This window comes from Bombus fervidus, chromosome 16 (genome assembly GCF_041682495.2).
Source record: "Bombus fervidus isolate BK054 chromosome 16, iyBomFerv1, whole genome shotgun sequence".
NCBI lineage: Eukaryota > Metazoa > Arthropoda > Insecta > Hymenoptera > Apidae > Bombus > Bombus fervidus.
Genome location: NC_091532.1, coordinates 5,416,944 through 5,443,716, shown reverse-complemented (window position 1 = coordinate 5,443,716; position 26,773 = coordinate 5,416,944). Strand labels below are relative to the sequence as shown.

General features: G+C 35.6%; 3 protein-coding genes across 6 annotated transcripts in view; 2 read left to right on the top strand and 1 right to left on the bottom strand.

Annotated features, from left to right (window-relative positions):
• LOC139995646 (putative fatty acyl-CoA reductase CG5065) overlaps positions 1-24,707 on the bottom strand; it is a 45,830-nt gene extending 21,123 nt beyond the window's left edge. The window contains exons 1-3 of one of the 4 annotated variants that reach the window (XM_072019283.1): positions 16,761-17,152; positions 16,333-16,533; positions 10,174-10,287 (exon numbers count right to left, since the gene is read on the bottom strand). Coding sequence is in view for 1 of the 4 variants with exons in the window: in XM_072019287.1 (XP_071875388.1) it covers positions 10,174-10,176 (3 nt within the window). In the remaining 3 variants the exon portion in view is untranslated. Of the gene's footprint in view, positions 1-10,173; positions 10,288-16,332; positions 16,534-16,760; positions 17,153-24,362 lie in introns of those variants that run through there. The other 3 variants (XM_072019287.1, XM_072019282.1, XM_072019284.1) reach the window with 3 other exon arrangements.
• LOC139995651 (uncharacterized) lies at positions 1,981-15,658 on the top strand. Its single transcript, XM_072019295.1, has 4 exons — positions 1,981-2,386; positions 6,663-6,785; positions 12,592-12,706; positions 14,163-15,658. Exons 1-4 carry the CDS (start codon positions 2,283-2,285, stop codon positions 14,211-14,213), a joined length of 393 nt encoding a protein of 130 aa, XP_071875396.1. The 5' UTR covers positions 1,981-2,282; the 3' UTR covers positions 14,214-15,658.
• Positions 22,159-26,369, top strand: LOC139995650 (uncharacterized). The gene is made up of 5 exons (XM_072019293.1): positions 22,159-22,462; positions 22,957-23,070; positions 23,406-23,528; positions 23,616-23,726; positions 26,046-26,369. The coding sequence occupies exons 1-5, from the start codon at positions 22,347-22,349 to the stop codon at positions 26,047-26,049; spliced, it is 468 nt and encodes a 155-aa protein (XP_071875394.1). The 5' UTR covers positions 22,159-22,346; the 3' UTR covers positions 26,050-26,369.
• The last annotated feature ends 404 nt before the right edge of the window (positions 26,370-26,773 follow it).

The window sequence follows — 26,773 nt, the reverse complement described above, 5'->3', positions numbered from 1 at the left end:
ATAGAAAAATATGAAAAATGAGTTAGTTAACAGATGTGCAACAACAATCTATCTTAACTCCGCATTCCAATTCTATGTCGCATAAATTATATAATGACGAAATGTGGTTGTTTCAGACGAATTTATAAATCATTCACGAGATTCTTCATGTGCGACACAATGCATTTACACTGAAAAATACAGCAATTGTATTACGTACGACACGTAATTATACTTTTTTCCTAAAGAAATTTTATCAGGGCTCTGTTGCACAATAGTTTACCAACCAATAATACTAATGAATTAACAAGTTACAAATTACAGACTATAAGCTTCCTTCTCATAATTTTGCAATTTTATATCAAATAGGATAACCAATTAGTTTATAATTCAGAGAAATTTGCAATTTCGTTTACAACGAATAAATAATATATTTAGTATGACAAAATATTATTATGCGCACTATAGTCGGTGAAATTCATTAATATTACCAACATTATATGTAAATTAAAGAAAGAAAAGAACTGAACAGAGATCTTATAATACTGCAGAAATAAGATTGTGTGCATACTATTTTATGCTATTTAAACTTCTGAAGCATTAAATATTGGTTTCATAAAAAATTGTATGTGACAAATGATATTCGTTCAATTCAATTCAATTCAAGAAGGGCCAGATAGTTAACTTTATCTTTGGGACGGAAAAATTCGAGCATAATCAAGTCTGTAACTATTATATCATTTCCTGAACGCGATTAATACATGGCTAAGAACATGTTAAGAGGCGTATCTTTCCGTAAGATAAGTGGACATCGAATCATCGAGCCACCTGGCACGTTGACGTCCGATATTATGAAATGCCTTTCACCTTACTTTTTCGTAGGCTATCCTAGATTCAGAGACAATCAATCTACATTTGCAAGGAGTCATTCAGAACACCTACGTTTCTCTTTCTTCGAATTTCTAAGACGTAACTCTTGGACGTCATCGGCGAGTTTCAAACTCTCACCTTTTACATGTACAGGAGATTTTCTCGTCAGTTTTAGCCATTCTCTAAGACTCCAACTAACAATAAGATTGATCTAAAATAAGTCTCTTTGATGATTCATCACGATTAGTTCATCCAACGAAACCTTAAACGAGTTCCATTTTGCTATAACAAGAAGCTTCACTTGAATTTATATTTAATATAGTCGACTTTTTGGTTTACGTAGAAATCGTAGAAAGTTTGTTGTACGAAATTGTCAGGGGATCGCTACTGTGAACGATCCTGTTGCAGTCATCAAGAAAACAGAGCTGAAGAAACTCTATAGGCTTGATAGATTGATATTCTGTTTCTATGATACCTAAATTTCCTCGTAAAATTCCTAGAAACCTCAAGTAGACCGGAGATCAGACTATCACAGCGCAATATCGAAAGAAAATCGAACAGCGTGATCTCGACAGTCTAAGGATTTAAAAAACTCATCGTGGACAATCATCCCTGAAAATTCCATGAAACTTTTCAAAATTCTCAGCGGAATTCTAAAAAATTTTAAACGGGAATAGATCGACCATAACTGATCACGGTATGATGAAACCAGAATGAAAGCTACTGATAGGTACTATGGTAAGCCGAATGAAACGAAAATCGAGCAATTCAACCTCCTCCACGCACATATGACACTCTAAAGATTTAAGAAACGCATCGTCGTTAGGTCACGTCACGTGGTTGCACCGTGACCGAGCGAGCATCCGCGTGATTCGTGGATACGCGGATCTGACGAAAGGTGGAAGTCAAGCCTCTCTTGATTATCATCTCGTATCTTTTTCTTTCTCGCTCGGTGAACGACTATAAGACCGAGACAGAAGGATGAAAAGGTGGATCCAGGGAAAAGGGTCGCAGTCCCTCGCGGAAAGAAACGCGAGGGAGGATTCGGATCGAGTGGGGTATAGGCTACGAGCTGAGTGGAGGGGGCGCAGCCGGCACTCTCCTTCGAGTATATATGCTGGAAGCGGACGAAGCTACGCTACAGTTCACCAAGAGACAAAAGCGACAAGAATAGGGTCAGATATCGGTAGAAAGAAAAAAATCGCGATCACGATAAATTGCCGAGAGATACGTGGCGATTAAACAGTTGTTAACCGTTGTTCGAGGCAAGTTTGATTCTGTGAACGGGTTGAAGAAACAGAAGTGCGAGAAGACACTGTGCAAGAAGAATCGTGTCAAACCATCGAGTCATTGAGGAATATTTCCGATTCTTCGGCTACGTTTCGTTTCTTGTTTAATTATTTTTCATTTTCGTCCTCGTTGAAAGACGAATAATGGCTGCGAATACGAGTCTGTTTGTCACGTTGATGGTGTTGTGTGTCCTAAACGTGATCCTGATGCCAGGAACGACGCACGCCAGGCCACCCTCTCTTCTCAAGTAAGAGTCAGAACTTTGTGAGAAAAGTTTCGCGTGGGGATTTCTCTGCTGGTTTCGTGTATTTCTCTTTTGGAACGGTTCTAAAACGTGGAATCGCAGATGTATCGGATAACTTAGATATCGAGATTTTCTTAACTTTAGGCAGACTTCCTTTTTTTTGAAAAACCAATTAGTCTTTAAATCTCTTCGTGCAAAAGTATCTCCATATGTTGGAAGCGAACTTTTAAACGTTTGTTTCCTTTGGATATCCAACAGAGACTATTAGAACGATATTTCTCTATTCCTCGACGTACAGGTATTTTAATAAGCAATGTCACGAAGATGAAATATTACAAGCGATGAAAAAAAAAAAAGAAAAAAACACAAAGCTAGTAGCAGAAATCTCCTCATTGTCAGTTTCACCACTTTATCCATAAGAATGGAAACCTTCTTCAACTTGTTGCACGCCTACGTGAAAGTACAAAAAACCCTCTATAAGCTTATCCAGCTCACGCCTATTCTTCCACTCTATTCATCACTCTGTTCTTCCAATATCCTGAACGAAATCAATGATCAACCACTCAAATTTAACCAAACAAATAACGCAAAATGTAATCTCGAAACTCATCTGATTGTAAATATGCGTTTACCAAAAAGCTTGCCCTCTTTGTTCGAGGAAAAATTCCAGTACGACGTCAAACGAGCTCGACCGATCCTCGATCGCGATTTTTATCTGCTCGAGTAATTTTATCGATATATTTTCGGCTGGTTACATTTGTCGTATCTGATATCCACCTGAAATCGTGTTACATATCGATCAATTCTTCAGAGCTTGGAAAAAGAGGAATCTTCGATGGTTGAAGTATAAATCGACGGATATTCATTATGGCCGTGTTCTTCCTTTTTTGTTTCCTCTTTTCCCTCTAATGCCTGCCTTCCTCTATGCAACTCCCATGCACAACGATAACGCCGTCAGAAGATAACGAGAGCTTTGTTTCACGTGTGTACGGAGATTAGCATATCGATTAAGGAGGCAAAATTGACGACGATCGACAAACGCGATATTACATTCCCTCGCAGCTTGCAATATCACCAACCACGCGCCATTTTTTCTTCTTTTTACGCGCTCGCCACCAATATGAATTCCGTGTTATCGCGTTGACAACCTCGGGTATCGGGAAATAACAGGAAACGAAGAGTTTTGAGTCGAACGATTTAATGGAAAAGTTACCTCTGTTATCTTGCTGGGAAAACGCGTGGGAATGGGACGTGAACCTTGTGAATTTTTTGTTAGAAGCTACTTTTCGCTGAGTTACCTAGTACTTTCGATACATCTCCATTGAGATCTTATTATTGAGAACTGGGTGCAAAAAATATTTTGTTTCAGAACTAAAGATAGTAGAGTTTGAGAAAGATTATTTTCGTTTGGAGAATCTGTTAAAAATTTAGTTGTTTCGAATGGACTTTAGAATCAGAAGCAAAGATGGTAAAATATTTGAAAATTGTTAGCACACTATGTGTATCTATTATTCTTGTTACTTTTTATTCACATAAAATGTTAAATTTCACAGTTAAAGCTAAGAGAAATTATCTTTGTCAGTGTTCAATAAGAATTTCACTGTTTGCGATACTCTTTACAATAAAATGTAATAACACTGAAATGTTTGTAATTATTAAAGAAACTTTAATAATAATTGAACCTTCAAAAATTCTCGATATACCTTTAAACGAATATTAAATAATTTGTCTATAATATTTCCCTATAACGAAGTTAATACAAAAACTATTAATAAACTATTCTCGTCCAATCCAATTTCTACAAACTTCTACACAAGAAAAATTATTTTGAACGGACTCTCAAATTTGGAAGTTTTCCGATCATTCGAATCACAGATTCCATTTGTCTTTGTTAATTTTGGGTCGCATTAATCTCATTAATTCTTGAATCAAGTCACGCGCGTGAATACCGCAGGCAAGTGATTAAATATTGATGGCAGATGAGAAAAACAAGGATACAGAAACGAGGGTGAACGTAAAATTTTCAAGGAAACTACATGATCGCCCCGTGAATACTGAATTCGCAACAGATTGTAAAGAAAAGCGGTGGCCGAGGGACAACGACCTGCTAATCAATTAAAATAGTTTTCACGGAGTTTCCATACAGTTACAGTTGATCTTGCAAGAGTGATTTGCGACACTGATTTCACAGCTCTTCGCATGAAAGTTTGCTTACTGATGTAATTACAGTCTTCGCATGCTGCAAGTCACGGTTGCGTGTTTCAACTGGCTGATTCGCTAAACAAAGCGCAACAATCGTTTCAACTGTTGTTTCAACTTCTCTGTTTTTAATTTAAATATCTGTCGTTGTAAAAAAAAAAAAAAAAAAAAAGAAAGAAAAGGAATGAAAGAGAGAAAAGGAAAGAAAATAAATAATTTGAAATATTATATACTACTGACATTTTTATCATACAGCGCCCAGTGAGTGTAATTCAATGCAACAAGTTGCAACAATCGTTTCAAAGCTTTACTTCATTTTCCCTCTTTTTCTTTTTTTTTTTTTTTTTTTTTAGATAATAGCTTCTGTAAAGAGAAGAGAAAAGAGAGAGAGAGAGAGAGAGAGAGAGAAAGAAATGGAGAGGAAGTAAATAATTTGAAACAAGTTGTAAAGATTCTTATCGTACTATGCCACTGAGTTGGTTTTACACTTCGCACAATTAATCGTATAATACCTGAAATTGAACGGAAACACGAGGTTTCGCGTGATGAGTCAGTATGTAGGTTACGCTACGATACGTGAAAATTATTCAACGAGTTTAATTATAGCAGCTCGTTCTTTGGGGACTGAAGGAATCTTATATCGACTTTTCCCCCTTCTTCTCTTTTTTTCCCGTTTCCACGATACAGAAAATTACTCGTATCTATTCGAACCGTGAGTCGAGTTAATTATAGACACCTGTTCCGGGAATACGCGCATATTTAAGGATATACGGAAGTATTCTTAGGATTTCCCGGTTCTGAAGGCTACCCGAAATAATACCTAACTCTCTATTATATTAAATTATCATATAGTTTTTATATGACAATTTCTCTATCTATTCTAACTTCTTTCTACAATCTTTTACAATCTTTCTACAATCTTACTTTTGCTTTCTACCTATACTCTGTATAATTCTACATTGTATCGCGCGGTTTAAAAATAACCATTTAATTACAAAGGAATGTTCTTATCGATTATTAAATTTATCGAATTTGTAATTAAAAATATGCTCAACGTTCAACGATAAGAATAAAACAATGTTCCTATTTTTACGACAGACTATCGATAAATTCGATCTTTATAGAAAGATTATAGAAGGTCAAAAGTACACACTCCACTTCGATCATCGACTATTTTTCTCCTTGTACAATCATTATCGGTGATTTTGATTTGAAATTTCCCTTTGTCACATCAACGAATTATAAGTAATTGTTAATATTGTTACGTCGCGCGAGATGGTCCGTGCGACGTCCCTCGCCTCGTCTGGCCACCAAGGCCTACCCCTCGTTACACTGACCCACAATAAACCCAAGGAACTAAATTTAACTTCTATTCATATAAGTATTTTCAGTTTATGGATGGTCCTTTAAACAGTCCTTCGGTTTCTTACTAATTACGGAGAAAGCAGATGTGCCCAGCGAAATAGTTGATTTTTCCCCAGGAACAAGGACACCCATGAGCCACATCTGCAGGAGACTTTCTCCTCGTATTTTGTTTCTTAACATTGGCTATAACCAATGGGCATCGCGGATCGTTACCCTCACTTTTCTACCAAAAAGTGTGAACAACCCACCCACCCACCGCACACCCACACTGAGCTTTCTTCCTAAATAGTACGAGACGGGTCTGCTACTGTTCTAACATCCCTCGGGCAGTCAAGTCTACTGTTCTATCATAACTCAGTCAGTCAAGTTTTCTGTGCTCTACCCATCAAATCGATCAACCTTCGGGTCAATCACTGTGTATTCCGACACGACGAAGTCAAACAATTTCTGTCGACGCAATAATTATTGTAGGCTAGTGTAAATAAATAAATATATATATACATTATATAACTGTAGATTCCAGTTATATTCAAAACCAAACACCCCTATTATCCCACAAGAAATAAGGGGATCGCCCTGCTTGTAGTGTCGATTCGTGCAATCGTAATTGGAATTTACGACACCCGTTGACACGCTTCAAGGCGATCGCGTCTCCCCGCAACTGGACGAAAAGACAAATATAATTAATAATAGTCATTCCTCGTTTGTTTTGTAGTCGACAGAGGCGTATATCAGATCAAAGACTCGCTGAAATAGAGACACTTCTGGGGTTGGAGAAAGTGAAGGGAAAAGTAGTGACGGTTCCAATTGCATTCGGCCTGGTGGATCCAGCAAAGATGTGAGTAATTACTTTAATAGCCTGAAATTATTTAAACACGCTTTTATCGCTGCTGATTTATTCTTATCAAGCCAAAGTTGCTAATAATAACATTCTTTCCTATTACGTCTGCAAAAAGACTAGATAAGCAAAGAGTCGCTCATCTCTGTTCCAAAATTCGAACTCTTTCCAGCTTGACTCTTAAATTTCGATCGTTTTTCTATATAAAAAATAGAAATAGTATCTATAGGTCAGTACGATTGAAAAGTTCAACGAAAAAATAACAAAAATATAGCTTTTTTCTAGGGAACGATTTATAAGATGCTATTATTCTTTTAGAGAATCTCGTTGTTAATTTTCCAACTCTTTACGAGTACGTTTAGTAATGTATTTTAATATTTATGATCGTACTGAGTTTTCTATTAAAGTTTAGCACGATCAACGATTCTATTCTAAAGTTAAAGATTCATTTACAAGTCATTTGTATCAAATTTTCTGCGAGCTGCTCGATAATAATCGTGAAACTTCGAGATAATGTATCAGGTCATTTTATAAGTTCAACAAAACAAGCAAGAAAAAATGAAGTTGAGGTTCGGTGTTTCAATCGGCAATGCATTCGCTGTTATTTTAAAGAATATCCCTGCCATTTTCAATTCTTCAATTCCACCTTGCAAATCATAATTTCAATATCAGAAGTAACTTCTGAATTCCATCTTCAGGATTACAATTTAAATGTAAGAAGTGACTTTAAATACTATCCTCTGTGTCGCAATTTACATATAAGGGGTTACAATTTCGTCTTCAAAATTAAAATTTTAGCATGAGAAATCAAAATTAACAATTTATCGTGCGATTGGTCGCAGTTGATCGATATACAAATCAAACCTCGTACATTATCAAACATCGAACTTTGTTTAGTTCGTTCAAGAATCCTTCGCTCACCGTGAGAATTAGATCATGCCATATATATATATATATATATATATATCACAAACGAGTCACTCTAAAATTTGGTTTATTGGTAAACGATAACCTCGAAGGGAAAGAATCACGACTCGATTTTACATAACGATCGCCATTCGAGTTCAACGTTATCGTTAACCACGAGATACGAAAAGAATCTTTCTTTTTATCATCGAGTGACAATACTATGAATCACGAACTCTTTTCCATCTCTCCTCGGCTTCCCCTTCCTCCTCCCCCCCCCCCCAAAAAAAAGAGAAAAAAGAAACAGTGAATATGATTACGAATGAATCGTACGACGCGAAACGAATGAATTTTGTTAATTCTTCGAGCAGAAGGAAGACAGAACCGCCCCTGTTGTATCATCGTCTATAGAGACGTGCCAAAAATATCAATCTATTTTAAAAAAAAAGGAAAAGAAAAAAGTAAAGAAGAAATAACTATTCTGGTGGTGCAACGTGTCTGGCTTTAGGTTCAGGAATCTCCGAGTGGAAAACACGTCGCTTGCCAAGCATTCTTTATTTTCAATCCCTTAGGTACACGGATACATTTTCACACATTTTTACGTTCCATTCAAATGCAAAAAATATGGTATAAATACAGGGTATCCGAAAAGGTCGGAATAAGACTTATACTGCGTATCAATAGGGTCTAGTGGGTAAAAGGAAGTTCGTATAAACTTAAAATCGTATGTATAAAATTGTTTTGCCAGTTATAAAAGGTAAATGTTCGAAAGTTTCTTTCTTCTCCAAAAATACAGACTTCTTCCATCCGTCGAAATAACGATTGTCGAACAAAGCTGATCTCTTCTGTTTCTATTACGATTTTCGTGAAACACGGTTTCGCGTGTCTCCATTGCATATAATATAATATAAAGTAACGTAAATTACCGTGAATAAGTAAATTATATTAATTTTAGAGAATAAAATTCTTCTAATATCTTCGGAAACACAAATGGGATTGTCAATAAGCAATTTTCGTATATTTCACGCAATTTTTATTTCGTCGTCGAATTGTTGGATAAGCCTTGAACGTTTCTGAGATTATGTTCTTGTTCAGAAACCACAGAAATTTAAACAGAATGCGTATTCGGTATAATTGTATTATTACAAACTGTTGGAACAAAGTTTATAATTCGTATCTAGAAGGAATATTCATTCTATAATATTCGTTCAAAAATAAATAGTTGGACTATAAACTTAAAGTATTAGCTGGAAACTAACTAAAGTATTTAGTTAGCTAGGGATGCGCTTTTAAATTTCTGCCGATGCGAATTTCCATGTCAAATAATCAACTGATTCGTAAGGCTAAATACGAAAGAAAAGGGGAAAAATACGCGGGAAATGTATGGCACGTTCGGCATTGAAATTCAACTTGTTGCTTCGTGTTCGCGTGACGAGGGCGAAAACCACCCTCGAACGAGACCTTCGAACGTGCAGACTGATAGAGGGTTGGGCGAGTCACGTAAAATAAGAAAGAACGGCCTATTAACGTCGAAAGATATGTCGTCAGCAGATCTTCGGAGGACACTGGTTGTTTCTCGAGACATTATTAACTTCGTACCACCGTTCTTAGAAAAAATGATTTTCATTTCGTCGGGTGGTGGTGTGGAGTATTGCGTCGTGCGGAATAATAGAAACGTACGGATGATTTGATTATTTACCAATGTTACTGACGTTATCACTACACGAAGTGATATTTTTTTTTCATCGGGTGTGGATTTAATTTTGATAGTTTTGATATTTGTTGTTAAATTTTCCTCTAGAAATGTCGTAAAATATAAAGGTACACAGGGATCTACTCGAATGGACGTTGTACGAAAATGTCTCTACTTGCACCATTCGCTTCGGACAGGTGTTGAAAATCGAATACAAAGAAAGCGTTTGTTATCGTTCTAAGAATGGACTTCCCGTTGGTATTTTGCAAGAATAAAGTTCGAAAATAAACGATTGTTAAAAAAAGATCACTGTGCGTTAAAAACAGCAACGTAAATATCGAAAGTAATATCGAGACTGAAATGCAAGATGGAATAACAGAGAAAGAATTCGCTTAACGGTTTATTCTTCTCGTGTGTTCTCTTTCGGATTAACCAGCATCTCCTCTTGTATATCAGACATTACTTTCCAAGCAATATCCACAGTCCTATGTAAACGGATACCGTATCAAATTTATGTAAAATTATGTAGCTATGGGGTATTATATTGCACCATACTATAACCTAACCAAGCTCAGGTAGAACAGCTCTGTTTCAGAAGGAGACAGGATAGAATATGACCAAAGAAAAGTTGGGATAATAGATTACTATAATTCTATTGTACAAAGTAGTATCGCAAGAGTGTAAATTGGAACGTCTACTTGAGCTTGTTGGAAAAAGTTAAAATGAAAGCAGTAATATTATTCCAGTCAAAAGAAATAATTCCTAAGTAAAAGTAGTATAAACAGTTACCATTGAAAAGTTTTATGTCCGTATTGTATGTGTTGGATAAAATATTTTGAAACTTCATTAGCACTGTAATGAGACACGAATGCAATGATTGTATTGGTCAACTTTGAAACCAATCTGAAAATGTATATAGAAATTACAAGATATTCATTGCGAATATATATTTAATAAAAGATTAGTATATTTAGCATGAATAGTCATCTTAAGCATATAAAGACTTGAGATTTATTAATATAATGAATAATTGTCTGTTCAAATATTTGCACTAAGTATCTTATAAATTTGTATATTAAATTCTAATTTGTTTCAAATTCTAATTTATTACAGAAGAATCGTGATAATTGAGCCCGACGAAAATGCTAGTGAAATTTCAAAATGTATTGTTTAACACACATAGTATATTAATAAAAGGTGTCTAAAAGTGGCCAAATACTTTCGTGAGTCTGTATATTTGCTCCCATACGTAGGCGGAATAGTACGATCGAAGAGATCCTCGTGGAGGAAGAACGAAGAAAAGCGACGACGGAAAAGGAAACGATAATAAAATGTCTAACCCTGCTACCTTACTCCGAATGCCTTCCGAATAAATTCTTATTCAGACGTTAACACGACCGGCTTCAGGGAAATTCGTTTTAAAGTTAAAACGAACAGCTCTTTCCTTTTTACTAATTTCGTAACGTCAACATCCGCACTCTGAACGAATGTGTCCATAGAAGTTTCCCTCGTTCTCTTCTACTTGTCATTTCATTTAACATTCGCGCGTAAGCGTGAAGAAATACACGAAAAGATAGAAATTTCCAAACTATGGGCCGACCATGTCAAATCTCCTTCCTCCTTCAACGAACTATTGAAATTCGAAAAGATCTCTCTACGTCGAAAGATCTTCCTCGCGAAGTGGAAGGAAAAGAGAAAGGATGATAGAACGAAGGAGCAAGTCCTATTGCGTTGGCGTTCGTTCTTCGACTGCAAGCTCGTTGCAACGTGAACCAGAGGTTCTAACCGCGTTTATATTCTTGGATCCAGGGAGTTCGTGCCGCGCGAATCGAGCGAAATTCGCGATGCAAATTCGATTGGATTCGCGTGTTCCTCGGTTTCGTGACTAGCCAATGGGCTTCTTCTAATCTGGTTCGCCGCGTATAGAATTATTCATCGTCGAAATTCGTGACGAGTAGTACGGAGAAGCTCGAGTGGTTGAAAGAACGCGGATGAGACGGCTATCAGTATTCGGAAATTACTCAGTGCTCAGTGCGAATTTAGATGGATTTAGAGAGAATTCAGGAATCTTTCGCTCCTGTTGCTTTAAATGCTCTTTCGAGGATGCTTAAATATTTAGCACCGATTCGTAGTATCGAGATCAATATTTTACAGGTCGATTCTAGATTCTAGATTCCACGTGTGTTATACATAATACATTTCGGATTAGAAATGTTACGTGGAATATCTGATTAGACGCAAATCCACGGATATACGTATATCTATGATCTTTGATATTACTATGCTACTGAAGAATTTCATTTTGCCGTTATCATTAGAATTTCGATAGTTGTAGCTTGACGGCTTCTTTTCTTTTTCTTTTTTTTTTTTTTTTTTTTTTTAGTGCCCTATGTATTTATGGAAAATTCAAAGGCGCGGAAACGTGCAACAGACGTATGACGCGAGAAAATACACGAGCAAAATACAGCAAAATAGGTGAAACGAATCTGGAATGTAGGTTTCGTTTTGTTAATTACCTTAATAAAAATAAAAATTTACATAAACATCGTGAATATAGTAATCATCGTTGAAATCTTAACTTTCGCAGACCAGTTTGATGATCGAGCGTTAATCATGTGGTGCTGCGTTGTTGCATTTAATTATCGAGGCTTGCATCATTCCCACGACTTATCGAGAGTCCCGGCGATAAGAATAATTCGTAATTCGTATGATGATGAATGATTCTCCACGAATGCATGCTCGACAGTTTATTCCATCAGCACGTGTCACCCTCTTTTTTACTTTCAACCACGTGTGAAACGCGTGATCGCGTGAAATTCCAAGCGCTTATTCTTCGAACAGGAGAAAAGAAAAGGACGAAAAAATGACGGTGAAAAAACGAAATACGAAGCAAGAAGGAGTCGTGTAGAAGAAAGGCGTGAATATTTCATTCGAACACATGGCGGGAACGTTGAACCGCGCGTAATCTTCCATTGAATCTCGAAAATTTTTTATCAGACGGTCATTTTAGTGGGTCATCCGGTTGTTACGACCTTCTGCTGATCATTATAATTTCTAATTATAGACACGACTGATCCATACTAATTGAAATTATCAAAGCGAAATTTCCATCAAAATCAATGGAACTTATATCACGTTTTCTTTAGTGCAAACTTTCATTTTGATTATAACATTTTCTCTAATTTCCCGCTCTATTTCTCATTGCAGAGGTCGTAGACGAAGATCCGCCACGAATAACAGATTCGAAACTCTGCAACGTTCAATGAAGATTATCGCTAACAATCCTGACACGTTTAATGAAGACATGCTCCCTTTGCCGGTGGTAAGTTCGAAATAATTGAATCTATGATTTAAAACGAAGGGAAAGAAATGATTTACTATAAACTCTACAGATTACGTAGATTACGTATTTTTAGTACGTTAGGTATTTTAACATCGAGTATTCTGAATATTAATCGATCAATTCCGATATATATATTAAATTTTTTAACGAATTTTGTGCCATTTTATGTTTCCCCAAAAGGTAATACAGAGTGCGATTCTTGTCATTTAATTATGCGACACTTGTTCAGAATTGGAATAAGAAATATCCTACTTTTGAATAGAAATTTCAATAAATTTCATTTCATTCTAAAATCTTTTCGTTATATTTACGCCTCGAAATGACTAACAGTTTCATTAGATTATTGAAACATCGTGCAACACTATTTCCACATGATTATGTAAGTTGCATAGTTCGTGTCATGAGGTAATCTATCGCGTTAGCAACGTAATACCTATTTTTTCTAGATGGCATAAAATTAGTGATAATTTGCCGCGAAAGAAAAATGAAACGATTCACTGGCACGCGCCTAAGTGTCAGTCATAAAATTTATTGTAAAACGTGCTGTGTTCTCGTGATAGACTCATATTCCTTCTTCGTTTCTTTGGCATGTATAATCGTTTTCTCTTAATGTTTATTTTATCATCGATTTGCATTTCATGAAATGGTAATCGTTCGTGATCAAAGACAAATATTCATAGTCGTTAAATTGATCGTGCCTCAGATTAGTTAACCGGTTTATTAAGTGTCACATAGATAACGCCAAAGTATCGCAATACATTATGAACATCACTGTTTTATTGTCGCCCGAAGCTAATTATGGAAATATACATGCAAGAGAATACTTATAATTTTTAATCTTGCACTTGTAATAATTGAATTATGGAATCGATGGCATAAGAGTTACGTTATTAGTATTATACACGTTATCGATTATCTAGAATTGATTTTAATCCATTAAGAACCGTACGATGAATTGTGCGAATGTATTAGAATGACAGATACCTCCATAGAAGTCCATTACAAGTAGAAAGCGCGAAAGGAAGTTCTATAATCGAAAAAAAAAAGATATAATCTATTCTATCGATATAAAATACCTCGATTTCTTCAAATTTCATAAAGTCGTAAGATTCGGAAAGAATTCAATAAAATCCAATAATCTGAATGAAATAAATCTAGAGATGAAACATGGTCGTTGATGAGTTAATATTCAGAACCATAGTATCAAATAATAGTAACAAAAGTCGTTCCATTTTAAGAATAACGAATCTTTAAAAAGGGAGAAAAGAGAATTTTTTTTCTTTAGGAAAAGAGAATTTGACGAAACCCTATTTTTTTAATTATCAAAAATGATACTTCAAATTAACGTCCCTTTAGGTATAGGGAGATATTTATAAAATTGTCAAAATTATTGTCTAAGGCCTGAATTAATGAAGAACGTTTTTTTGAATTTCAGAAGTTAAAGGAGAGCCGACTAGGCGTCGACGATGAATATTCGTATATATAATTCCATGGCACGAAGTTGCGCTAAACCACAGGGCGAACAAGAAGACAGAGTCGAGAGAACGAAAAGCATTCATGTGTAAAAAATGAAAAATACAAAAAAAAGAGAAAAACAAGAATCGAAGACGAACATCAAGAAAAATCGACGAAGGAATAAGAGACAAGGAAAATTACAAAAAAAAAAAAAATATTATATACGATCTCTCGACCCTAAATCCGCCTAAACAGTATTACGGACCGTCCTCCGTCCGAGCTTAAACTCTTTAAACGAACTTATACTATTAGATTACTAAGTAATTGTAACCAAGGAGCAGAGGAAAAAGACAGCAACGATCATCCTTGTCTCGATGAAGAAATCGAAGAGAACATTCGGAAGAATTTCGTGGTTTCCCTCGATTTTCAATTTGTTCCTTAACGCGTGCGTCCTCCATGTTTCTTTCATTTATTTTTTATAATTTAGTAACGTAGTAATTTATGATATTTATTTAAGTAACCTTATTTATTCTTTGTTGACCGTATTATTTGTAGACTGGTTTATTTTATTCGTTTATTCTTTTATTCGTTTCTAAAAGTCTGCAAAGAGTATTCTGTGTTGCGTGTAAGGAAAACGCGTCTATGGTCTTTCTTTTTCTCATTTTTGTTTTATACTTTGAGAATAATGTCTTTTTAAGAATAATTTTGCGTGGATGACAAGATACTGATAAGTGATTTTTGTACGGATGGAGAATGGATAATTACTGGCTTGCTTTCACAATCTCGCGATTTTTAAACGCGCCTTAATCTTAGGTTTCTTTAAATTTTTCGAATGTATACGGTGGATTAACGATCGTGATCTGTAAACCCTGGATATCCAACTTCTACCTTAGCATTGAAATATGATTTTATAATAATCGAATAGAACTATGTATGATGCGGGCCACCGTAGAAAATGTATTAATTAGAAAGATCGATTATTTTCAAACGTGATTCGTTACGTTTCCATTTCGTATTAAGATGTGATTCATTTTATTTATTGTTTTGTAAAGTTAGTTAATACGAATATTATTGTATTAATTTATTAACGCACCTAAGAAGGAATGGAAGTAAGAGAAAGGAAGAAATGTAATTAATGTTAACGATATCGTTCGTTAAGGTTAATAGTCTTCTCATGAAACAATCAAATTTTGTCGTTGTATCTAAGCTTTATGTAATTATCGTATATATGTTCGACACTGTATATTTCCTATATGTTATTTATTTATTTATTTATTTATTTAGTTAACGTCGTACGTAGGAGCCAAGAAAATATTAAAGACAATGTCGTGATAGTATCGCGATTTCGATCGATCAAAATCAAGATCGACACGTTCGAGACAATTGCACCGATCGTTCACTCTTTTATTGACTATGCGTATTATTTTGTTTATTTAAATAGAATAAAAAGAATAGTAATCAGCAATACAAGAAAAATCGTCTCCTTAAATTTATTCTGGAATCTTCATCCTTCCTCGAAAGTATCTCTCCTTTATGCGTATCTTAAAATATCAAAAATTACTATTTCTATTTCACCTTGGTAAATTAATTAAAAATACGCATCTGAGCTCCCTCTGGAGAAACTTTAGGTGAATTATTCCATGCAGTCGGTAAACGAGGTTATTTCGACATTTATTCCAACTGTACGTCGAATGATCGTAAACAAATGCAGATTCATTAGTTGTATAATTCTAGAGGAAAATGAAAAATTTGTAGGAAGAAAGATTGGTAGAATTTCTACGAGGAAAGCTTTCAGAAACGGTGTATTAAAACGAACTTCCGTAAATAGTAATAAAAATTAAATACTTCGTAAGTTAATTACCTCGTAATATTAAAATGTCATAGTTTAATTAAACTTTACAATTTAATTAAAGGGAAAAAGTATCAAAACCCGTCTAACGCAATTAGGAGCCGTGTGCAAAACAGCAATTCCACAGAAATTGTACATTTCACCGGCTACGCTACTTTGCGACGATTTCAACGCGATGCTTATTTAGAAACTAATAACTTTAAATATTTTTGAAATTATTATATATTTGCCCGGGGGACTTCGTACGATTAATCTTAACGTCCTAAACTTTATTACCGCGCAGAAGATTATTTAGATGTACTTGCTTTATTTTGGGAATATTTCCTGTTCGATGGTCTGACTAAAGACGACTCGTACTACTGACAGTGGAGCTAGTGGAATAAGTCTATCTGTTCTAAGCAGATCTGATCGGGACCCTTGTTTCTCTCAAAAGACCACTTTTCTCAACCTTCTAGAATAAACCAGTAAGTGAAATATTGCTTCGAATAGTAGAAACTAAACTCTGGAAATTCAAATGTTAGGAAGTAAGTTTTGAAATCGTAGTTTTCTTTAAACATAGAAGAATAGAAGGAATTATATATATTATAATTCGAACATTTATTAAATTCGTACAGAAGAGGAAAGATTTATAATTCTGTTTAATTTCAGTGTACTTTACCAGAAAGGAAAATCGTTACTAGATATCTTACCATTTTCCTTCCATTTTCCATTAAACTTTGTTCAAATTACCTGAAGTGAGTGCATCGTTGAATCTGTTATTTTCCTGGCTTGAAATATTTTTTCAAATTTCGATATTCGTCCTTACTATTCAAGTCGTTTGCCTTCGAATACGTAATTTTCTTAACTTCAGAATTCAGAAAAGATTCAGAATTTAAATGCCTACCTACTTAAAGATATAGCTTTATAACTTGTCGAAAGTTTCGATCTCAATTGTAATTTAACAAAATCTCGCAAGCTTTCCAATTAAAAGTCCCAACTACTTCCACAATGCCACTCATTTTATTTAACTAAAGAAATCGATCGAAGAAAGAAACTCTCTTCGCGCGTGACTCACGAAACTCAGTTGATCGTAAAACGAAACAAGGAAAACTCTCCCCATCACGAATGATTGCTCCGTCAAGTCTTCATAAAGCAAGACTCAACCTGAAACGTTCGTATTAAACGTTCGCGGAAATGAAAGTTTCGCGAAAGGAAAGCGAAACATAGGACAAGTCACTGGATTGCAGTTGTCGACCATCGTTCTGATTGGTTTCGTATGGTCGCTCTTCGTGCAGCAGTTCATCCGTGGCGAGCGTGATTGGCCTGATAGATATGAAATTATTTCATAAATACGCACATACAGATCGCGTGGGTGGCTGATTTCGCAACTTCGTTTTACTGCGCAGTACAGCAAACACTAGCTCACAAAAGTATTTGAACGCGTGCCATAGAAAATTTTTGTAAATATGTTATGCGTATTTCGTACGAATCTTATAACGAGATAGCGAGTGGCATGATCATATCAGAAAAATTTGAAACCAGTCTGGAAATGTATATAGAAGTTACAAAATATTTATCACAAACATATATATTTTATAAGAAATTAGCAAAGAGTAAACATATAATAAATGTTACGAATGATCCTACTGTGTATAACCATATATAATATCGAATATAATATTGAATATGAATAACGTGATTCGTTAATTGATTGCTCAAATACTTTGACGATCTCTCGTATTAGATATCACACAATAACTTTTATGTACATCTTCAGATTTCTTTCAAACTTTACCGATACTATCACCATATTCGAGTTTCATTGCAGCGCTAATGAAAATTTCAAATGTTCCCTATAAAATGTGATATATTCACAAAAAATGCCCCAACAGTCTCTCTCGCGAGGCATCAAAGGTAGCCGTATTAATCCTCTCTTACGTAACTGAAAACCTTTATGCACGCATTGCATGTGTTACGTAAAACATTTTGAAATTTCATTGGCGCTGTAACGAGACTCGACTATCGTCGCTGTGTTAGTCAAGTATGAAGCAAATTTGAAAACGTACATTATATATACGTATATGTCATTGATGTATAACACGTTGACGAGGAACGGGCCTCCAAAGTTGCACAACCAAACAGAATTTCTGATTAGTCTGGCTATGTGTTGCCTTTCGTTATCTCGCTACGTAAAACCGACGACCGATTTCGTTCGACGCACGACTCCTCCGCCCTATCTTCAAAGGGGAGGAGACTGAATTGCGAAAAACGTCCATGTCGCTATCGCTCCGACACTTTCAAATGTTTGGCCCGAAACTTTGTTTTCACCGAGCGTTCTCTTCTATTTTTGCCCGGACAGATGATGCAGCCCGAGCAATGGGGTAGATCAGCGTTCGTTGATCTCGTCCTTGTTATTTCTGTCTCTTTTGCTGTTTGGCAGTTGCCAGTGGATAAAATGCTACGCGTGCGTTCGGAAGTCGAACGAGACGCAAAGACTCTTCTTCTTTTTTCTTCGAGATTCTTTCCAAGTTTCGAGATTTGGGTAATGAGAGCTTATATGCTGAATGCGGGGAGTAAAGAGTTCGAGAAAAGAGAGCTTTCGTGTACTGGGCAGGTTCGAGAGGGTGGTGATGGGTTTAGTGGTTGGAGAATGGAGAGATAAGAATAAATAGATTCTGCATTAACGAGAACTTCAAAGAAATATATTTACGTATAAAGCCTTGAAACTATAGTACCGATTCCAATGAACAATATAAATGAAACAAATATCTGGTCGCAGGCTACTTCTTTGGTTAGCTTCGTAGAAATATCAATTCGTGCGAATAGCTGCAGTCTAACGATCAGAGAACAAGATAGTAGATGATAAATAATACGAATAAATAATAAGAGAGATCGTTTATAAAATATCAAGAAATGTTTGAAGAAATGACGAGGAATAGAGATCGGAAGGAAATCGTGGAGAGGTAATCGAAATTTTCGTTTTAATCTCATTCCTGTTTTCTTGGTATTCTTCGCGCGTGCATTGAACAGGAAAAGTTCAACAGTCGAGTATTATTTAAAAACATAAGAAAAAAAGGCAACGAGGATAAAAGAGTCTTAACGAGAAAAATTAACGAGTCAAAATTATCAAAGTTTTTAATTCGGTTCTTATATCGAGAAATGAAAGAGAAGAAATAGTCTTATATTGAAAGAATTATAATCACGGTTTAGAAAACACGATCGTAGCTACCTCCAAAAAGTCAGCAAATAATCTAGAAGAAGCACAACGATGAGCAATAATATTTACGTTGACGTAATAACTGAATAATTTTTATTTGTTCATATTTCGTAACTTTTTATCGCCCAGCTGGACCATTCGTAGAAGAAACATGTACGAAATAATTTGTTATCTGGGCTCGGTGCGCGTATACTTTGATTATATTTTACAATGTTACATTTGGCAAGACTGGCGCGTGTGATGAATGGTCGAGGACATTGCGTCGTGATCATCTGATCCGATCTTCGTTTAATTAGTATACTTGCTATCTCTCTTCCGTTTCTTTCGTATCGTACGGTTACAAATCTCAAATTAACATATTCTAAGCCATGTAAGAAATTTCTTTAAATTTCTACTGGCTTTGGCTAATCGTAACTTCACAATTGATGTTCATTTTGTTCTTTGATGTTCTTTTTTTTATAAATTATAATTTGATTTTATCCTTTCTTTGAATATTTCTAATTCTGTTATGTACGACCGTCAGACAGGCTGCCAATATGTGCGTTTCTGTATCTCGAAATTTTCCATAAATACATAAACATCTACAGTGTGGCAAACTGCAAATTTTATATGCAGATTGATAAAATTGTAAAATCGAAAATTCAAAAATTTCGAATGTAATTGTAATTCGGTTAACTTTGCTCCGGATCTTTGCTGTATCGATTTGAGATGATCGGTGGAACATATTGAATATATTTTCCAAAGACGTAGGAAAATCCGTCGAGTAAATCGGATAAGTCCACCGGATAGATTGCTCGAATCGATTAGATTCGAATGATGAAATACAACGTGGTAATTAGATCATGCTTTATCGTACTTTCGTTTTTATTTAGATTTATCTAAATTGTTCCAGCAGAGAGATTACAATTTCAACGAATTTCATTTTTTTAATTTTGTACAACTTCATCTTTGTAAATCTCGCTTCATCCTCGAATCCCCACTCTCTTCGATGTATGTGTAATATTTAATACACATACGTAGAAATTTTTAAAATGACATCTACCAAACGAATCAATTTTCCTCTCTTATTGAAAAACTATATTTCCTATGCCATTGCTCTCTGCGCTGTTAAATATTCGTTATAACACAATTCTTAAATTTACTCGCAACTTTTCAGTCTCTGTATTCGCTGTTTCTTTGGATTCATAGTCAAGTGGTTTATGCTTGTGCCATTACCATCTCTTATTTCCTCCTCATGTATGGCAAGAAGATCGAACATAAAAGAAACAAGTAAAAATAGTTTCCCCGATTCCTCAAGAATGATCAATTTTCCTTGTGAACCTTCTCTTATCCACGAAGCATGCAAAATTCTCCTGACATGCACGTGGAAGGAGATAGGAAGTAAAACGCGAATGACGAAACTAGCAATCTAATTACGCTGAAACGTTTATTCATGTCAGAAGTTCTCCGTACGTCTTGCGTTTCAAGGAAGAAACTTTCACGCGCATTATTGCGTCGCATAAAATGTCGCAAAAAAAAAAGGAGAAAAGTCGTGAAAAAAAGCTACTATCGAGACAAGTAAGCATTTTCTTTCTGTCGCGTGCCGCCTGATAGCTATATTATTGTATTCTATGAGGAAAGCAACGACGTTAACTCCTTCCATTTCCACTTTCGTAACTGTACGTAAACATTCGTCCATTTCCATTTCATTGAACACGAGAAATCCTCCATACTCGAGCGAAGTAATAATATTCGTTTAAACAAAGCGGTGAAAAAATCGACGTATTTTCGTGTAAAATTTTAATTAACCGGCCCTATTTTCTTGATCGAACGGAGATCGACCAAATTCCAAATATAAGCCAAAGCAAATATAGCAAAGTGATAAAGAGAAGAAATCACTGAAACTTAAGATGAACGTGACCTTCTGTAAGAGGGAGATTTTATGATCGATGAACTCGCATCGGCTTATCCTTACATAAAGCATCCGAAATAGCCACTTTCAATCATCGAAAATTCCACCACTCTTCGTTATCGTTTCATCGATATATGCGAGATTCAAAAACGTCATAAATAAAAAGAAACTGTAATCAATACCAATTGATGCAGCAACGCTCTTATTTTTTGTGCCGAAAAGGAGTCACAAGACAAAACGTACAATATCGTGCAACAGTTTCCGGCTACTTATCTCTTCAGGAAGCGCTTCTGAGTATCGAAGAGTATCGAAAGTGTGGCGATCGAAGCTTGAAATCGACGAACGGCAGAAAGCGCAGAATGTATTTATCGGGAGTTTTATTATTTTAAAGGACCCTCAAGAGGAAAAACTCTGTTTCTCAATACTAACAGGTCGTACGAAATTACCGATCACTTGAAATTCGTCGATATCACTCAACGATACATTTACAAGTTCTTATCGGCCGTAGATTTCTCGCTGGGACATTACTTTTGAATTTTTCAATAATTTAGGGACGATTTGCTGGACTATTTTGAATATTCCGTGGTGCGCCTACTATCATGAGATTCTCTTCTATTTATTTCGTAGCGTAGCTAATTCCACGATTAAACGATACAGGTTGACAATTGTTGCACAATTAATTAAAAATATTAAGTATACGACTATCGGCGAAAGAAAGCACCGCTGCAGTTTTTCAATTGCAAACAGATAGTTTCAGGCTTTCACTCATTATCGTGCAAGCAATTAAGAAATCATCAGCGTGTTCTGGTACACTGACACCGTATTAAGGCTGGCTATTTTTTGAGACGCTTGACACCGGCGATAGGAGACACCGAAAACCAACCAAAGGGGGGACATTTCTGAAAATCAATTACCGATACCGGTTTATCGTACGAAAGGAATGATAACCACGAAAGGGGGTGTAACCACGTCAATGGCTTTTTAAGTAGAGGGGGGAGATGTTCCTCGAGCAAGAGGATATATAGGCGCACCAGAGCCTCGTAACGTTACAGTTTCAAGCAAAAACCGGACGATTCGGGCGACCTGTGGTCGATTCTACTTGTAAAATTTGGACGAGAAAGTTTCGCAGAAACATATTGAAAATTTCGCGAAAATTTCGAATTTCTTCTCGAATTTTTCTTCTTTCTACGTTTTCTTTCATTTTATTCGTTTTACCTCCACGCGAACAATGAATAGTAGCGCGAGTAAAAATATTTCCGGCAACTATTGGATCAGAGTCGCTGTTGCACTTTTTGCTTCGCTTTGTCTCAGTGAAATCGTATCCGCACAACCTGGATATGACAGGTAAATGTTGTATAATACTTTACTATCTTTTAAGAGGATTTTTTCGATAATCTATTGTCTTTTTCTTTTCCTCTATGACTGTTTGTCTTACGATTTTTCTAATGTTTACTTACACGATCGTTAGCCACTTCCTCTTTTTTTATTCTTCCTCTATTTCTTCTTTTTTTACAAAAATTTGATCTGTAGCGTATCGTAATTATAATTTATAACGCGCACGTGACAAGATGTTACACAGAGCAAGGGGTTGACGATGATTCTTTTATTAACAATTTCGAACATTTTGAAGAACAAAGTTTAAGCTCAAGCTTCTAGGGAACAAAGTCCAAGCTGTAGTACGATTAAGTAGACTTTCTCAAAGTGATTTTTATCCTATTTGAACGGCGTTTGCGCGATAATTGTGCTTCAAAATTGTCGTCTGAGAGTATTCGTGAATAAAGTGGTGTACTAATTTCGAAGAAGCAATAATTTCCCTATCGTTATTTATTTTCCAACAGAGTTGCGCGCGAGAACACGGTCGACATCTACGACACTCTGTTAAATTTTGCGAAAATGGGAGAGAAAGGTATGGCGGAAGAAATGAGCGCTGGAATATCAGGAATGACTAAAGAGTGAGTAATCTTTCATCACGCTTCTCAACAACTTTCCAACATAGATTCCACTTTAAAGATATTTATTGAACAAGACATTTGAACCGAAGAAGACTAGAGTCTAATTTTCAATAGAAATTTCCAACTCACCGCAAATTCTTTTCCTCTCCCAATCGATAGAAACTGTCGAAACGAAGGTTTTTCGAGTTAAAAATTTCGTTAACGAAACTACTAAGATCATAGTGGAGCGACCAAAAAATCTCAGTTTCAACGATAAAGAGGCTTCGCAAAAAGATTGACCCTATCCGAATGGCAGACTTTCTCTTTTTTCAACAAATTTTGTATCACACACACAGACGACATAAACGATTATCGGATCAAAGGCGAGCAGAGCTAGAGACCCTGATGGCACTCTCGAAAATGACGGGGAAATTGGTGAACGTGATCAGGGGAGGACGTCAATTGCAACCAACCAAGACGTGAGTAGTGTAAATGACAAATTTTCTAACTTACAACTTTTGTCCTCCTCTTCTATCAAATTTTCTAATCTTCCGCTTTATCGTCAGTGACAGAAAAAAACGTTCGGTCTTCGATATAAACGTGAAGAATCTACAAAGACTGTTCCGACTGTCGCAGAAATTGGGATACAAAGGAAACGCGGCATATCCGGTTGTTAGGTAAGCAACTGACATCGCATATTCGTTCAATTTGAAGACGTATGATCAATTTTCTGAGCAAAATCCAGAGTTACCATTACCACTGACGAATATGAGAGACTCTACAGCCGTTAAATATCGATACGTTCGTGTAATAGAAGATGTTACTGCGGCTGGTTCGACCAATCGAATTCTTTTTATTTACGCAAGATTCTATTTATTCTATTTATTATATAAGATTTCTATTTATTTACGCAATAACCCTGCTGCGTTGTTTCAGTCATCTTCGATCCAGTTGTTTACCTTTGTAAAAAAAAAAAAAAAAAATGTCTTTTTTTTAAAGAATTGTCGAATTCGAGGAATGTAGGAAATAATCGTAATCGATATGCATAATTTCTTGTCTCGATTCTATATTGAATATACGTGTTCTTGGATCGCGAAGAGATTGTTTGTTTATTAAAAGATTGTGATATAAAAATTCAGGAATCACAGCAGGATTAACGTAATTAACGGTATCGATAAAGCACTTGAAAAGTTTACTAATCAACTCGTCTAGTCACTTCCACAGAGTTCGCTAATCTTGACGACCTTTGTTTAATAATAAATAAAACGTACAGATACTCGTACAACGTTTAAAAAGTAAGTCGTGAAGCTTACGATCGGCGTCTTCGAGGAACGTCAGTGATTTATCCCCAGAATGAAGTGCACGAATCTCTCTCCGGAATCGTTCGATACTTCTAACAATCAAATTCAAGCAAAACTAATTCGTGTCCGGCGCTTACACGTTTTATCGTCTTTGATACTGCACTCGGTACGTATTCTGCGCGTGAACGATCGATGTAAAATCGACGGGTCGAAACTCCTCGAGGCTTGATCTTCGAAAAAAGATATCGCGTAGAACGAACTGCGCCATGGTTTTTCCGTCTACTTCTTTTTCTCTGCTTCGCTTCATTTTTTTCTTCCTCGATAAGATCACGTTCGCGTATTCGAAATTCGCAATGCGAAACGCGTGCATATGTAACGAGAATCGGAAACGTGATGTAAGACGAGCGTAGTGTTAGTCCAGATAAATCCTTGTCGAACCGAGACGAACTCGCGGCATCTTATCTGTCGTTGATATGTCGCAATCGGTCCGATTCGCATCAAAAATAATTCAACGATAGCGTGTCTAACGACACGAGATACTCTTGGCACGCGAAATCGTGTTGATCTTACTTAACCCTCCCTTTCTTTGAACCATTTAAAAACGTAGCCCAAGGGAAGCTCTATATCGAGTTATTTTCACAGTTTCACAGGTTGCCGTGACTCTTGAATTTTGTATGCTTCGGTCTCATTTTCATCTCAATGGCGAGAAGGTACCTTCGACGTTTTCAAAATATTTTCTGCATAAAATTGAATCAAGAAAGCAATCTGATATATCAGTAACGCTTTTCCTACGATACTCGCGTACTTTCTTTAAACTTGTAAAATTTTCTAACGATAGAAAAGTACAATCTAGTGTGAAAAATGATCCGAATAGGACGCACGAGAGTCGAATATCATCGTAGGTAAAGCAATTATTAATTTCTGTTTTGTATGCAAAGTTGGAAGCACTTTGGAAGTCTGTTGTTTATCTATACATGTGAAAACCAGGAACGCAAGAAATCTCGTACATGACCAAGATTACCAGACCTGTAGGGATGACCAATTTTATTTTTTATAACGTTCATAGTGAATTGCTCGATAAAGCGGTTAAACGATATACAGGCCAAATCGAGTAGGATACGTGAAAATATTTTCAATGTCGAATATTTCGTAGTATTCTGGACTTCATTCAGAAAATTGCGTATACGGTAGAATTTGTAGCTAGCCTCGTGAGATAAACTCGATGACCCGGATATCTTTGTAGTATTTTAAATACGGCCAAATAGTACATACTTACTACTCTTCTCGCGGTGACTGAGTTGCCTTTTCATTGATATTTCATTCTCGATAACATTGTAGAATTGAAATAACAGAATAGTACGTTGTTTTTCATACTGATCGCGAATGTTAGACAAAAGAAATCGGTTAAATTAACTAACAATGGTACTTGCCTTCTTTCAGCATCGTATAATTTTTATAGCTTTGATCTCTTATTATCTTTTCCATTCTCTCTTCTCGGATTCTCTTCTCTTTCCTTGTTTGAAAATATATCCTATAACATATACGTTAAATCTTAAAAATATGTACGATTTGCGAGACGTTTATTTAAGTATTTGCATGATGCTATAGTTCTGAAAAATATTGATCATTCGTCTGAAATTATTAAGTGCCTGTTAAGAAAATACCGTTAACGTATCGTTTCTTCTTTATTTACAGTTGAAGCCACAGAATCATGCAGAATGTATTGGCGTGAATTTATTTATCCATGAAAGTGCATCGAACCAAAAAAGGATGACCCTGGCACAAAAGAAATTTCGTGTATCGATTCGTCTGCGAAACCATTGATGAATCACGAATTGGGCGTTTCATAAAAAATTATTATCATCTCCTATGTATTTCGCAGGAATAATACAAATTCCAATTGCTCAACAACTATTTATTTATTATACCTAATGGGAAACTGATATGAATCCTCTTGTAAGATATTTCTTAATGTATTCTTTCTTATACTCTGATAATAAATTTATATAATATAATATACATATATCATTATATTATTGTTTACCTATGATCACTTGAAATTTGCATGATGATAATTCGTGCACAATTAAATCTCCAATTTGTAATTTCAAATACGTAGTTTAATTTTATAATTGACATTTGATCGACATTATATATATATGTGTGTTTACTATTTATGGTAGAAATATAACATCAGATATAAAAATATAATAATAACATTATAAATTTCGAATTTCAAAAGAATGTACATTAATCATTACCTTACTGCCATCTGGCGGTTATTACTTTAAGTATCTGCAGCATCAACGGAGGGACTAACGTTGAATCGGTAACGTCAGGAACGATAATAAAATGGTAAGAAGAACAAGTGATTCCTAAAACATAAAACGCAAAATACTTGGGACACAAAAAACACGAGATAG